The following is a 14,045-nucleotide window of genomic DNA, read 5'->3' on the forward strand; positions in this document are numbered from 1 at the left end:
AGAAACAGAAATGTTTTAAAAGAGCTAAAGCAATTGCCAGGCAGGGAAATGTTTGTGGGTTTAACTTCTTTCTGATGTCAATGGAAGAGCCGCTAGCACGGCAGCATCTTCCTTGGCAGAAGCTGGTTTCTGTTGATCAGAACATGCCCTTTCAGATAAGTTGTGCAGGCGGAACGATTGTGTTGCCCTAGCTCTATCGGTGTCCTATGGACAACCACATCTGAGCAAAATTAGTTCCTAAACTACCTCTGGTTCAGGTTTTTAACAGTTCTTAATAAATAGGTTTTGCTCGATGGTTGTTTGTGATACTTAGGGTATAGCGAGTCTTATTGTACTGGGCTTCTGAACTCTTTGGCCCTAGAAAATTAATCAAGTGCTCAGTATTAAAGGATCACATTACATGCTGCTCTGAAATTCAGTCCCAACTGGCCAGCACAGGGAGCTAAGTCACAAACTGCATCTCTTGCATCAGTGTTTTAAGAATGGTACCATAGAGTTAAGTTTACTGTAGTTGCTTTATTTTTAATACAAAAAAATGACTTCTTAGAGACTTATATAGATCAGGAAATGATGGCAGATTAAGTACCTGGACTAGAATGTAGGACAAACATACCATAATGCTCTTGTTCAGTCAGTAATTTTAGTAAGTGTGCTTTCCAACTAGTACATTATCCTAAGGTGTCCTGTCCTGCTGTGTTCTCGTAGCTCATAACATGCCGAGTGCCGTTCGTCTCTGTCAAACACGAAGGCCGTACGCTGACGGCTCGGGGGGGTCACGCTGCCGCGCAGCAGAGGTTGCTGCGGTGAGCGGCACTGCTCTCTGACAAGGGCGAGCGTGCTCCAAAGGGCTTTGAGGATGATACATTGATGACTTCGCCAATACCAGCCTTGACCCCTTAGCGATGAAAGGACTAAGCGTTTTCCTGTGGTTTTCTGCAGCATTATAGCTGTGACCTCTCTGGAAGGGGGGAGAACAGGCCTGAAATATTTGGGGGGGGGGGTCTAACCTTTTTCACAGGCACTTCTGTGCCTGAAGAGGGGAAGGAGCAGCCGTCAACCTGCGAACCTGAACAGGCAGAGAGGAGCTCCTTTCACTTGTCCCTGCCTAATGGACTTGATGAGGATTCCTGGGGCAGAGAGAAGTACTGGAGTGAGGAGGAGGAGGGAGAAATGCATTAATCTTCCCACTTCAGAAAGGAACAGTTGGAAAGGTTCAAGGGCAAATGATTTTCTACATGGCCTTTGCTCCAACACCTGGGGTGTGCTGAACAAGCAGTGTAAAATGTTGCATCAAGATGCTCTTGGTGATGAAGACCCTAGGAGGCATTTTGAGATCTGCCATTTTCACTTTTTAACTGTGTCATTGCAGGCATAATCCAGATTTTTTGCTGTTTATTATTTTAACAAGAATAGTGCTAATAAACTACCCTCTTGTTAGCTTTTGCCTGAGAAACACACATAAAACTATGGCAAAGATTAAAATTTAAAGCCAGGAAAAATTCATTCCACAGAGGTCACTCGTAAAAGACCTTATGAAAATAGTATTCAGATACCAGAGATTTTTTTTAATCAAAACTGAAATGCCTTTGCAGGTTCTCTGCCCAGGAGGTAACTTTTAATTTTTACTAATAATCATTTACATCAGATGATGAAAAATGTGGTTCCGCGCTCCATTGCATCTCATTTGTTTCCTAACTACGAACAAAAATAAATTAACAAAAATCTCCCTGTGCCTGTTTTTCCTAGCAGAAAAAATGCTGGCTTTATGCTTTAAAAAGGAAAAAGCCTCTGATTGACTTAACCTAAGTGCCCAGTGTTTGCGGTGGCTACTTTCCAATGCTGAGCGTGAAGATGATTCGGCCCAGGAAGCGGTCGCTGTTAACATCGTTGATAATACCTTTCCCATTCAGACTGCACTGAATAGGAACCAAATGATTCTTCTTCACATCTGTAAAGTGCATAGCCACCAGTGGGGATGTATAGTTGACCTGAAAAGAAGGGAGATTTAAGTGTAACTTTTGAGGGAGCCGAAAAGCAGGCAGTGCTTTCATGTTCAGTAAAAACCATTAGTAATTGGTTTGCAGTTCTCAGGCGTCTGAGTGCGTTTGCCTGATGTCCATCCTAGTGCCTCAGGATGCTGAAGCTGAGTATTTCTGTGCCTGTGCCTCAGGGGGACGGGATCACACCAGAGTTTTGCGCTGCACCGTGCCACTTGGGTTGATTAGCCAGGACAAGTAAGGCTGGATAATGGGACTCTCAAACACTTTCTGCTGTTTTAAAAAGCGACCTATGACTTGTTCCTCGGATCTGTGCGCTCAAAGGACGTGCAGACCTGGCACCTGGGGCTGTTCCTCGTCCTCAGCCAGCAGCAGTATGACAACAGGAGTCTAGTGCCAGCCTCATCTTCCATTTCAGCTTTTGTTGTGAAGGTGCGTTACCTCCTGTCCTGGTTTCGGCTGGGATAGAGTTAATTTTCTTTCTAGTAGCTGGTATATTGTTATGGTTTGGGTTTGGTATGAGAAGAATGTTGATAACACACTGATGTTTTCAGTTGTTGCTAAGTAGTGTTTACACAAGGTTGAGGATTTTTCAGCTTCTCATGCCCAGTCAGCAAGAAGGCTGGAGGGGCACAAGAAGTTGGGAGAGGACACAGCCAGGACAGCTGACCCCAACTGACCAAAGGGGTATTCCATACCGTGTGATGTCATGTCCAGTATATAAACTGGGGGGAGTTGGCCTGAGGGGGGTGGGTATTGCTGCTTTGGAACTAACTGGGCATTGGTCAGCAAGTGGTGAGCAATTGCATTGTGCATCATTTGTTTTGTATATTCCAATCCTTTTATTATTACTATTATTATTTTCTTCCTTTCTGTCCTATTAAACTGTCTTTATCTCAACCCAGGAGTTTTACTTTTTTTTCCGATTCTCTTCCCCATCCCACTGGGTGGGGGGGAAGTGAGTGAGCGGCTGCGTGGTGCTTAGTTGGTGACTGGGGTTAAACCACGACACCTCCTAACGGTTGTTCAGCCCAGCCCAGACCAAAGCAGTGCTGGCCAGCATGTTCAGAAATAGCTACTGCTGTTGGACTGCTCTGTTTTGAACCACCCAGCCTCAAGTGGTTTTGTCATAGCTTTGATGGAAGCCCCATCCTTTTTTGTCTTGTGTCACCTAACCCCTGACTTCCCTAACGCCCTGGGAAAATGCTGGTGTTGAGACCTTCTCTGGGAGTTAGCAAAGCCAGTCTTAGTCTCCAGATGATAAATGTAATCATTCCCATTGCTGGCAAGGGGGAACCGGAGTCCCCAGGGATTTTCCGCAGTTTGTCAGAGACAGAAATAGAGTGCTGTAATCCCAGTGCCCATGGCCTCCCTCCTGCCTGCATCTGCCCAAAATAGCCAGAAAGCACATCTGTACTCTGTGCAGCAGCTCCTGCCCTCTCCTTCCCAAGGAGACATAACAAAGATGCCAGAGTCCTTACTTACGTGAGTGATCTTGCCGTAGTAGGGATAATACATGAGATCAAACGTCCCGTTTCCAGGGTAGAAGTCCACTGATCTGAGATTGCTCTCATTGCCTTTCTGTGATTAGAGAAAAAAAAAAAAAGGTACACACATAGCACATGGGACACAAAATATAGCTCCCTTCAGAGTAAGGTGAAGGAGCTTTAATACAGACATCTCTTGCAAACCCACATCAGGGCTCAGCTGTGCCTGCCTGCCTGCAGCGTGTTTGCTGTGAGCGAGCCAGAGCACAACAGTGCCACGAAGGCACACGTGAGGGTTACAGAATTTGCTGCCTGTCCATCCCTCCCCGCGCTTGCCTTCTGCTTTATTGCTCTCTAAAGGTACGATCCAGCTGCTGCCTGGGCAACAGGAGTCCTTCCTTCACCCTATTGCTGTTGGCTTGCAGGGTGCTGCCCAGGACCGAGGGTCCCGTGGAGCAGGTGGGGATGGATGTGAGCAGCTCCTGCGTCTTCCCCCCCCCCCAGCTCCAGGGTCCCGCTGGCACCCTGGCACCCAGCCCTGCAGGGTGAGGCTGGCAGGAGCCGGCAGCGCTCAGAGGGTGAGGGCCAGGGTGAGAAGCAGGAGACCGGTGGTCTCTCTCATTCTCAGCAGACTGGCACCCGCTTGCACCCAGAGGTGTTGGCAGCGCTGGGTTCTGTGAGTGGTTGGGGCTAAAACAAGGACAGATATTGGTGGGGTCCATCAGAGGAAGACATTTGACCTTCTACGCACCACGCTGCCCAGCACGAATGAAAGCAGTACCTGCACTTTGCAGCCCACGCTCACGGGAACCCCAGCACCAGGGCGGTAGCCTATGATCTGCAAAAAACAAAAGACATCCATGCTTATATGAAATGCAGTGCCAAGTGCGTGCTGCCTCCCTTCGCCAGGGCTTAAGCTCTTCTTCGTGCCAGTCACGTTGCTCAGGACAGCAGTTATGTGCTCCGAGAAGCAGATCCCGTTATAAAGAGACTGGGGTCTGAGGTGTATCCCTAAATCTCAATTCATCCCACACAGGGGCCTGGCACAAGACCCTCCAAGCACTCAGGTTTCAACAAATCAAATCGAGCAAGTTTTGTAGTGTTTCTTTTTTATGTTTTCTAGTGGGTATGAGCCAGCAGGTTTTGGGATTCTAGTTCCCTTTTTCCCTGGGCCTGCAAAGTGGAGGAATTTCAGTCCCCGCATGGTCTTTATTACACTGGATTACACTGAAGGAAGGAATTAGGACGACCGGCTTTCTCCATACCCGGTTCATCTTCAGCAGGATGCAGGGCTGGCCTTTAGAGTAGCCAAACGTCGGGTCCTCAATGCCAGAGCAGTTCTGCAGCAGTGAACGCTTGAACTGGCAGGCCTTCTTCTCCTCGCTTTCATTGCCCCCTTGGATGAAGTACTGTCCTGAAATGCACTCGATATTCTTCTCCTCTTGAACTTTGTCATCATAAGCTGGTGGGAACCAAGAGACTCGTTAACGCTTCTTGAGACCTGCACAGACCCAGGCTCTCACGGTACATCAGCATGTCAAGGGAGTTAGCGAGTCCCACGTGGAAAGGCAAAGCTCCCTCCCACGGGAGCTCCCATGACCACCTTACGAGCCTCCCTTTCTAGATGGGCTTCATGAGATGCCAAGAGCTGATCTGCACCCCAGGAGGAGACCCCTGCACTGTGTGCGTGTGCTCGTGGATGCAAACAACTTGCCGACACAACTCCTGGGGTGCCTAAGAGCTTACCTGCTAGGAAGTGGTGCATGCTGTCCACGTAGGGTTGCCACGTGCTGGGCTGAGAGACGTTGAAGGCAATGGTGAACCCGTTCAAGTACGGTCTGATCATTACTCCTGGAGAAGGAGACGGACCCTGTTAGAGCAGGCGCGGGTGGACCGGCCACAAGATTGGGGCGCGTGTTGCAGGGGCTGGTTGCATTGCAGCTGGGCTTGGGGCTGGGCACAGGCACGAGAGCAGCTGCACCAGCTCACAAATAAACTCTTTCCTCAACCCGCTGATCCCTCACCTCTATTTCACACCCAGAGAACACCATGCACGTCAAAATATCCCAGGAAACATGGGAGACCTGGAGGGTCTCAGCAGTGCTGCAGGGAAGAGATGGGCTTGGGGGTACACCCAGAGGCTGAGGGGTTCCCCATGCAGGGAGTGGGGCGACCGGGCCTCGTGTTCCCCACCGACACAAAAACACAGGGAAAATGCTGCTTCTGTCAAAGGGAAAAGATGTTTTGAACATTATCTTGCCAGGACTCTCCCAAATAATAATGCATAAAAGCTATTCTTGAGTTGCATTTTATTTTTAATTCATGCGGTATAAAAGAACAGCAACTGAAATGAATGGGCATCACCTACAAAATGCCTAAACTTCCTCATTTATCTTGAGAATAATTAGCCTGATAATTAGCATAATTAGAATAACAATTAGTATAATTAGCATGAATGCTTCACACGGGGCTCTTTAAGGTGCCTGAGCCTCTGTAGAGAACCTGTAGCTCTATCAGTGCCCTGAGGTAAGTGACACCACCTCCAGTGGTATGGAGGGCTGGTTGAGCGTACAGCCCCAGCAGGGCTTTACTGGAGGGCCCTGCCACACCATTTTGGTAGCACTTTGCTGGGCCGGTGCTAGCAGAGGTGCCCGAGGCCGGGCTGGCGGGGGTACGTACCCGGCGGAGACACACGGTCCCGGTACGTGGGTGTGTAGGGGCTCAGCGTGAGCAGCATCACGTACATGCAAAAGGCAAACATTCCCGCCAGGCACGTGTAGAAAACGAGGTAAAACAGTAAGATCAAGCCTGCAAAAGAGAGAGGGCGCGTTGCTGTTAACGCAACCAGAGCATGTCCCATGGGCTGCGTCCCGCAGGGATGCGCAGCCGTGCTCAGCATACGGCGTCCTCCGCGGCTCTGAGTCCGTCGTGGAGGTTGGAGCTCGCAGACCCCCTCCACGCACGGACCTTGGTGGTTTTGGGTGCAGGACTCTCAGCCAGACACACTCCCTGCCCTGGGCAGCTGCCGTTTGGCTCTGAACCCCTTTTTGCTGCGTGGCCTTTCCCAGAGCTGGGTCAGGACCAGGTCCGTGTCCCCACCTGCCTCCGCTCTCTCCGACAGACAGACAGACAGACCCCACCTCGGATCTTGCCCTTCCCACCCCTTCTTGGTACGATAACACGCACGGGCACCCAGCGGCTTCAGCACATCCAAACTCCCGATGGGGGCTGCGGGGCGATGCTCCTGTCCCGATTCCTGTCACCGGCGCGGCAGGGACCCCAGCGCTGGGACTGAAGCGGGCGGCGTCGCTCGGGGGCTGCGGCACCGCTGGCTGTTTCGTAGCCCTGACGTCCAGGGAATAGGTTTGTTTTTCCTCTGGACCAGGCTGATGGCTAAGGATGTCTCAAGAGGCCACGGCCTATGAATAAAACCCAGCGGCTCAGAAAGCAAAGTGAAGCCCTAACCCAAACATTTCCCAGGAGAAACGTGCCGGCAGCTCGGAGGGAGCCCTGGGAACGCAGATGTGCGCTCCTGCCGGGGCCGCGGTGCTGGGAACCGCTGCGGGGCTGTGTCCTGCTGCGGGCTTAGCCGGGGAGAATGGGACCATCACCACCGCTGGTGGCACAGCAGGGACAACATCCAGCCCTGCCACAACGATGCTGGGACGGTGCCTCTGCACCAGCCTGGCGGGACCGGAGCTGCCACTGGGATGCCAAGCCGACGCGTGTTGGGATGTGGTGCTGATACCGTTCCCGTTCTTTTTTCCTGCAATGCAGCAGGAAGGGTTGTCACCGGCAGAGCCGGGGGTGCAGCTTTTCGCAGGGGCTGGGACCTCCAGTGCTGACCCTGTGGCCAGCCGGCTTCCTGCATTTTGGCAGCGCGAGTCCCCTGAAGCCCCCAGTCCCTGGGGAACACCTTCAGGACCAGGGCAGGGGAGCAGCCCCAGGCTGGGCAAACTCTCTCCTCCTCACCCATGAGATGAGAGTGGGAAAACTCAGCTCCATTCACCTCCAAATGCTCTCATTTTAAAAGAAAATTTGATTTTCACAGTAGCTTCAATGCCTCTCTCCTGCCCTCCCCGTACGGGCATGTGCAGCCAGGGGTATGTGTGTCCATAGGGTAGTGGGGCCGTATAGCACACCCTGATGCTCCCAGGGTGCAGGAGGCCACTGCACCCTCCCTGAGACTGTAAATAAATAACTTCCAGCAATAGCCAGCTGGGGCCACATGCACACCAGCCTGAGCCAGTCATCTCACAGGGCTTTTCTCAGCACCTGGCAGAGCCTCCAGAAACCCAAACCTGCATCCCTAAGGACTGTCACCCCTGTACTGGTCCCACACTTCAGTCTGCGACCCTTCCCATCCAGCAAAGGAGCAGCAAAACCGGGCTGCCTCCGTGGCTGGCAAAGGGCACGGGGGAGCAAACGTGGATTTTGAGGCTTGCCCCAGACTCATGCTTGTGGGTTTTCAGACTCCTCTGGTGCTCGTGGGCAGTTTCCTTTGTCACCACAGGCTTTGCAGGAGACCCAGGGCGCTTGGCAGGGGCATGGGCAGGCTGTGGGTCTGGGAACGCTGAGCAGCAGCCCCCAGTAATTCTCAGCCTCACAGTGGTGTGGATGTGCAGGTGACGCTGGGCTAAGGTTGGGGATTTTCACTCCGCTGTGTGGGCTATGTGCTGTCAGGAGAACAGAGCTGCAAAGGTGGACGGCATCGCGTGTGCTGTGGCACCTTGGTCTCAGACCGAGCCTGTAGCACTGCTCACCCCACAGCCATGGGCTGCTCTTACCACCCAGGGCACCTCCATCCTCAGCTATAATCTTTGAAGGCCACATGGATACGGATAAAATAGGGTGCTCAAAACCCTCACTGGCATATTCCAGCACACCAGCCTTGATAGCCCACGCGGGTTCTGCTGTGGGCACCACATCACACCCCGGGAAGCTGTGGGACAACGGCGATGACCTGCCCTTCCCACCCCAGAGCCAGGGCAGACACAGGCAGGACGGGCTGCTCAGCCCTGCAGCGTGTACCCTCCCCAAAACCCCTGTCCCACAGCTCAGGTGCTCTTTCCCCACCAACACCGATGACCCCAAAGTCACTTCCCCACGGGCTCCTGACTTGTACAAGCAGGAGCCGGGTCACTGGCGGCAGCAGGGGCGCGTGGCTGCAGCAGACCGACCTGCAGCCCCTGCACTTCCTCAGGCTCTTAATTTCTTCCCGGTACCCGGTTTGGGCAGCCCAAAATCTTTGCTTTCACATTCTCAGTAAACATTAGCATCGAGACCAAGGGTAACTTTCCCAAGGTTTTCTGCTTGTCCTCCTCGCTCTTTCTTTATTGCACTGGTTAGAAACATCTACCCTGAAAACGTGGGACGGAGGTGGTCAGTCCAAGCTATCGAGGGTGTTTGCAGGCAAGTGCATCCATTGTGAAGCAGAAAAGGCAACGATCCCCGAAAGCGGGGCTCGAGCAAGGACCTACCCCAGCTTTTGGCTGTTCTCCCCAGGCACGTTCTCTCCTCTGGGTTCCACACGAACGTCTTCATCTCCCCAGCCAGGTCTGCCCAGGTTTTGCTCCCCATCTCTGCCTTGGTCTCGTCCTCCCCTCTGTCAGGATCCTGGACCTTCTCCTCATGCTTATTTTCCTGGAAGAGTTACAGGACACAACCCCCACATGCAAGCTGAACATCTCATTGGCCAAAAATAAATGCAAAAGCACTTAATAGCTGGAAATGTTTCAAATTTCCATTTTCCCATCATCACTCTTGAGTTAAAGAGAGGCAGTTTTGGCTGTTCTGACTCAAGATAGCTTAGATCCCAGCATCCATTTTTCCATGACACGTACATCACTGCTGTCACACCGGGTACTGTCTCTTTGTCCCCGCATTTACAGAAACTCATCTTTTACCACCTACGTGAACATGACCAAAGAAAACCTGTGAGCTGGGAGGGCCGGGGTTGTTCCCACGCCTCTGCAACATCTCTGAGCTCAAGTGCACGTTTTCTGTGCTACCACAGATGACAGCAGGTGGCATTATTTAAGAGGTCATCCAGTTTGTTTTTCTTGGCGTGTGAGCAAGTGTTTAGTCTTTGGAGAAATCCCTGTGTTGTTATTTTTTTAATTATACTAAGTTCCAGGGAATAGCATCTCCCGGGTGGTGAGAGTTTGCTTTTTGCCTCGGTGGTGAAAACTCACTTGTCTGGAGCTCGGGAACACAAATCTCTCTGTACCTGCGCCTGGCCAAGAGTTGCTTGAGACAAGACACGGCAGCCGTCCCTAACTCCCCTTCAACCTGGGCACGCTCTACATCTCCAAAACCAGGCAGGGAGGTGGGAAAGGGTGCAGACCTCGCTTTGAGCTCGGGGCAAGGCTGGGCCAGGTACCACTGGGGAGAAGGGCTGATGCTGAGATCTGGATGGGTTCATCGCCTCCCCACGATTTAACGCAAACGCTGCTGCAGGGCTGATCCGCTCCCGGCTGCGTCAGGGCCACGCTCGCCCGCCCTGGCCACGTCTCCCTGAGGCCACCGTGCCCGCTGCAAGCGTGGCCCCGCAGCAGCTGCACCAGCACGATCACCCCGTGTCTGTGCTGAGGGCCATGGAAACCCACCGGCCGCGGGCACCTGTTGGAGCCAGAGCCAAAAAGCGAGATATCGGCTCCCCGCGGGTCGCCCCAGGGGAGCCGGGAAGCAGCCGAGAGCTTGGCTGACAGTCTGGCTTGGAAACACTTTCAAATAGCAGGGGGGATTAAACTCTGCTCAAACACACAAATACTGCAAAACAGGGAGAATCGGGGGAGAGTACCGACTCCAAAGCCCAAATTCGTGCCTTGGAGAGCCTGAGTCAGACCCGGGGGGGCTGTAAACCATCACCATCGCACTGATCGCCCCGAACGGACCCAGTTAAAGCCCCGATGGGGCTCTTCTGGGAGCACGCTTGCGTCAGAGCGCTGCTGCCGGCAAAATGCCCACGGCTGCCCGTACAGCAAAGGCAATGCAATGCTTGGCCCAGGTCCCGCACCGCGGGCTGGAGCCCTTCCTGAGCCAGCTCCTGCATGGCCACAGCCCTGTACCATGCAAGGCTGATGAAACCAGAGGATTTCAGAGCAGGGAAGCAGCAGCCTCCGCACGAGTCGCCGGCAGGGACATGGGAGAGGAGGTGCGGGAGCTGCCCGCTGCTGGGACACCCACAGAGGAGCAAGCGATGGAAGAAGAGGAGGAGGAGGTGTTCTCCTTCCTCCTGCTCTCCTCCCTGTTAAATAAAAAAGCTACCGGCAGCTGTTTTGGAAACATTTTCTTAGCCTGCCAGAGTGGTGGGGACTACTCGGAGGGACTCTGCACTGATGCTTAGTGCTGCTTTGGGAAAAGCCCTTTGGATATCACATCAGCTGCAGCTCAGAGGCAGTGAGGGCAGCACACGGGCTGTTACGCAGAGCCCTCACCCAGAAGCTGCTACTGATGCTTAGAGCTGTGGGGGGACACGGGGACGGTCCCCACGGGCTCCCACCTGGGGGACCCCACAGCTGTGCCCTGCAGAAGGCTTTTGCAAGGAGGGAAAAGTTTGCAGCTCTGCTGGCTCCATGCTTCTTATCGAGCACTCGGTGAAGGGTCCCATCCTGCCGGGTAGGTGAGGCCGCGGGGGCTCCGTGGCAGCGTGGGAAAGCTGAGGAGGCCCCGAGCTCTCCCCATGGGCAGGGAGGTCTGTGTGGGGCAGCTGGACAAGATGGGATGACCCCACTGCCAGGTCCCTGGCAGAGGTCCCTGAGCTAGGGAGCTAGGTTAGGTCTGGGTTGCAACACTCCCAGGTGTTTTATCTTTGCAGCCCAGGACCAGAGATGGTCTCGGGGCAGTCCCTTGCACCTGGACAAGGGGCAGGAGCTGGGATAGGAGCATGCTGGGGCAAGGAGGGTGTACAGCCACGGTGGGACCAGTCGGGACACTGGACAGCCCCAGGCTGCTGCCTGCCATGGAAATTGGGGTGACTCCGGGTGGCGAAGCAAAGCTGAGGTCCATCTCTGGTGGCATCACGCTGTGCTGATGGTTGTGGGTGTCCTGGAGGAGGCCAGGGGCTTTCCCCCATCCTCAGCCCGGACCAGGTCAGCTCTCAACAGCAGTTTCCTCCTGCTGAAAGCCAGGTATGCAGAGGGTGGCCCATGCCCAGGTGTCCCCATCCCTTCTAGCCCCCTCACTGCCCAGGACCACCAGCCAGACCCCCTGCTGCCCCTTCCTCTCTCCGTACAAAGTGCTTACACTTTGCCTAAGGGACAAAGCAGCATTTCCTAAAGCAAAGTAGCTATATTTATCAGCCATGAAGCAAGTCCTAGGCAGCCGCCCCCACTTAGCCTCTCGGAGGGTGGCCAGCAGCCCCCAAAAGACTCACCGCCTTCTGGTGGGGGGTCCCGTGCTGGCCCTCCATGTCCCCAGCGCTGGCGTTTCCATCCATCCCTGGGTGGGAAATGCAGAGAAACACGAGCGTTAGCACCGCAGGAGCCTGGGGCTGAGCCCAGCAGCACCAGCCCCATCATGGGTGCCACTTCGCCCCGGCTCTCAGGGACGCGCAGGCACAGCCCCCTCCCCAGCACAGCTCCCCAGCCCCCAGAAAGGCTGAGTGAGCGCGGCTGCGCCAAGACCTTTGCCTGTCTGCGGTGAACCACGCTGCTTTCCCTCCCTACTCCGCAGGACTTCAGCGGTCGGGAGTGGATCAAAAAATAACTTGCTTTCCTAAGAGGGGTGAGCTCAACGCAACAGGATCCCATCCCGAGCCCCCCCCGGCATCTGGTGCCCTTTGCAGCACCCTCGCAGCATCCTGCCCCGCGCCCAAGTCCCCATCAATGCCAGCCAGCGCCCTAAATGGGGAAGCCAAGCTCTCTGCCCCAGCGAGACCGTGGAGCTGTTAATAAACATTAGCAAATCTCTAGGGCTCTCGATGGCCACATGTGTCCGTCAATATGTGCTTGTCAGTCACGGCGGGGCCACGGTTAATGCTTGCAAAACCTCTTTTGCAGTGAAGGGGTAGTGCGAGGGGCAGGTCTATATTTATCCCTTCGAATTGAGACAGCAGCTAGGAGCGCACAGCGTCGGCTTCCCTGACGCAGCTGTAAGAGCCGGCCACAGCCACCGAGACAAAATCCAGAGGGACACCTTGCTGTGACACCCTGCAGACTGGGGCTGGGGAATATCAGATTTTTTCCCCCCCAATGAATTATGGGCACAAGATGGTGCATTAGGGGCATGGGGTAGGGGTGCGTGTGTGTGCTTGAGTCCCACAGCTGCGAGGGGCCGGTGTGGTGGGAGTGCTGGAGGGCAGCGGGGGGACGGGACGCTGGTGTCGGGCCAGCTTCCCCAAAACCCTGCCTGCTGCTGCACGTGCGGCAGCGCCTGGAATGGCTCCAGCGGCGTGATGGCAGCGTGCGAGGGCCGCCCGTCCCTGGCCGTGCCCCCGTGCAGCTCTCCAGCAACAGCGGGACTTGTTTTACACCGTCTGTCCCAGCAGGAACTCGGCACCATCCACCAGCTCATTTCTTCAGCACATTTCCAGTGGGGCTGGCGACCCTTCCCTTCGCGGGAGAGCCAGGCCCCGTTCAACAGCGGGGAAAGGCTGCCTTGCCGCAGGCTGACGTTTTGCCCGGACATCTGTCCCGGGCTCCCACAGGGCTACATCGCCCTGTCCAAGCAGGCGAAGCACCATTTCTCCCTTTCCTCTCCTGAGCCTGGCTGAACGCCGCTCACCGGCTGTGCTAATAAATGGGCGCAGCGGGAAAGAAAGAGGTCTGGCAGCTGCCCCGGTCTGCGTCGAGTTGGCCGGGGCTTGCCGCACGCCTGCTGCCGGGTACACAGGCAGGGCTGGCTCGGTACCGGTGCCTGCCCGCAGCCAGGAGTGCCAGCATTAGGGCATGCAGGCAGCCATGCTCATGGCTGGCTCTTCTTGGCCGGGCTGGGGCCTCGGGGCCGGAGAACTGCCTGCCCGACGGTCAGGACCTGCGATGGGGCGCAGGGATTTAACACGGCCTGGGCCATCGTGGGGCACCAGCAGCTCCCTGGGGGCACAGGTACCCCATCACGGCCCTGGCACGGAGCGGAGGATGAAGCTGAGACCCGTCCCCTCCATCACTGGCACGGAGCGGGGCGCAGGCAGTGAGCACTGGGCTCCTCTAGTTCATCCAAGGTAAATAACCGCTGTTTTCTCTGGAGGTGATGGGTTCTTTGCCGTTAATTGATCTGGCCATTTGTAGCTTGCCTCTTGCACCGCTGTCAGTGTATGCTTTTTCTTTTCTCCCGGGAGAAGCTGGTAATTAGGCTCTTATCCAATAAAAGTGTGGGGTTTTTTGAAGCAGAGATAGGATTAGTTTCTTTTAACTTGATGAAATATGCCTTGGCTTGAAATAACTACATGATTTGCACTTAGCACCTCTCGGCCCAGGGCATTAAAGTGATTTACAAGCAATTATGAAGCCTGGTGGGAAGATGCTTTTATCCCCATTTTACAGACACGATATGGAAAACCGAGGTTGAGGGCCTGCCCCGGCTCCTTGGCCAGAGATGTGGGGGTCTTCCAGGGTCTCTT

General features: G+C 54.5%; 1 protein-coding gene across 2 annotated transcripts; it reads right to left on the reverse strand.

The window, feature by feature from the left end:
- Positions 1-500: 500 nt before the first annotated feature.
- ATP1B4 (ATPase Na+/K+ transporting family member beta 4) lies at positions 501-12,300 on the reverse strand. 2 transcript variants are annotated; one of them, XM_075054262.1, is made up of 9 exons: positions 12,112-12,300; positions 11,862-11,926; positions 8,965-9,127; positions 6,164-6,292; positions 5,231-5,335; positions 4,750-4,946; positions 4,266-4,322; positions 3,483-3,578; positions 501-1,988 (listed from the first exon to the last, which is right to left on the reverse strand). In XM_075054262.1, the coding sequence occupies exons 2-9, from the start codon at positions 11,922-11,924 to the stop codon at positions 1,827-1,829; spliced, it is 972 nt and encodes a 323-aa protein (XP_074910363.1). In that variant the 5' UTR covers positions 11,925-11,926; positions 12,112-12,300; the 3' UTR covers positions 501-1,826. The 2 variants fall into 2 exon arrangements, with proteins under 2 accessions (XP_074910363.1, XP_074910364.1); XM_075054263.1 differs by lacking the exon at positions 6,164-6,292.
- Positions 12,301-14,045: the final 1,745 nt, after the last annotated feature.

Source organism: Buteo buteo, chromosome 22, assembly GCF_964188355.1.
Source record: "Buteo buteo chromosome 22, bButBut1.hap1.1, whole genome shotgun sequence".
Taxonomy (NCBI): domain Eukaryota; kingdom Metazoa; phylum Chordata; class Aves; order Accipitriformes; family Accipitridae; genus Buteo; species Buteo buteo.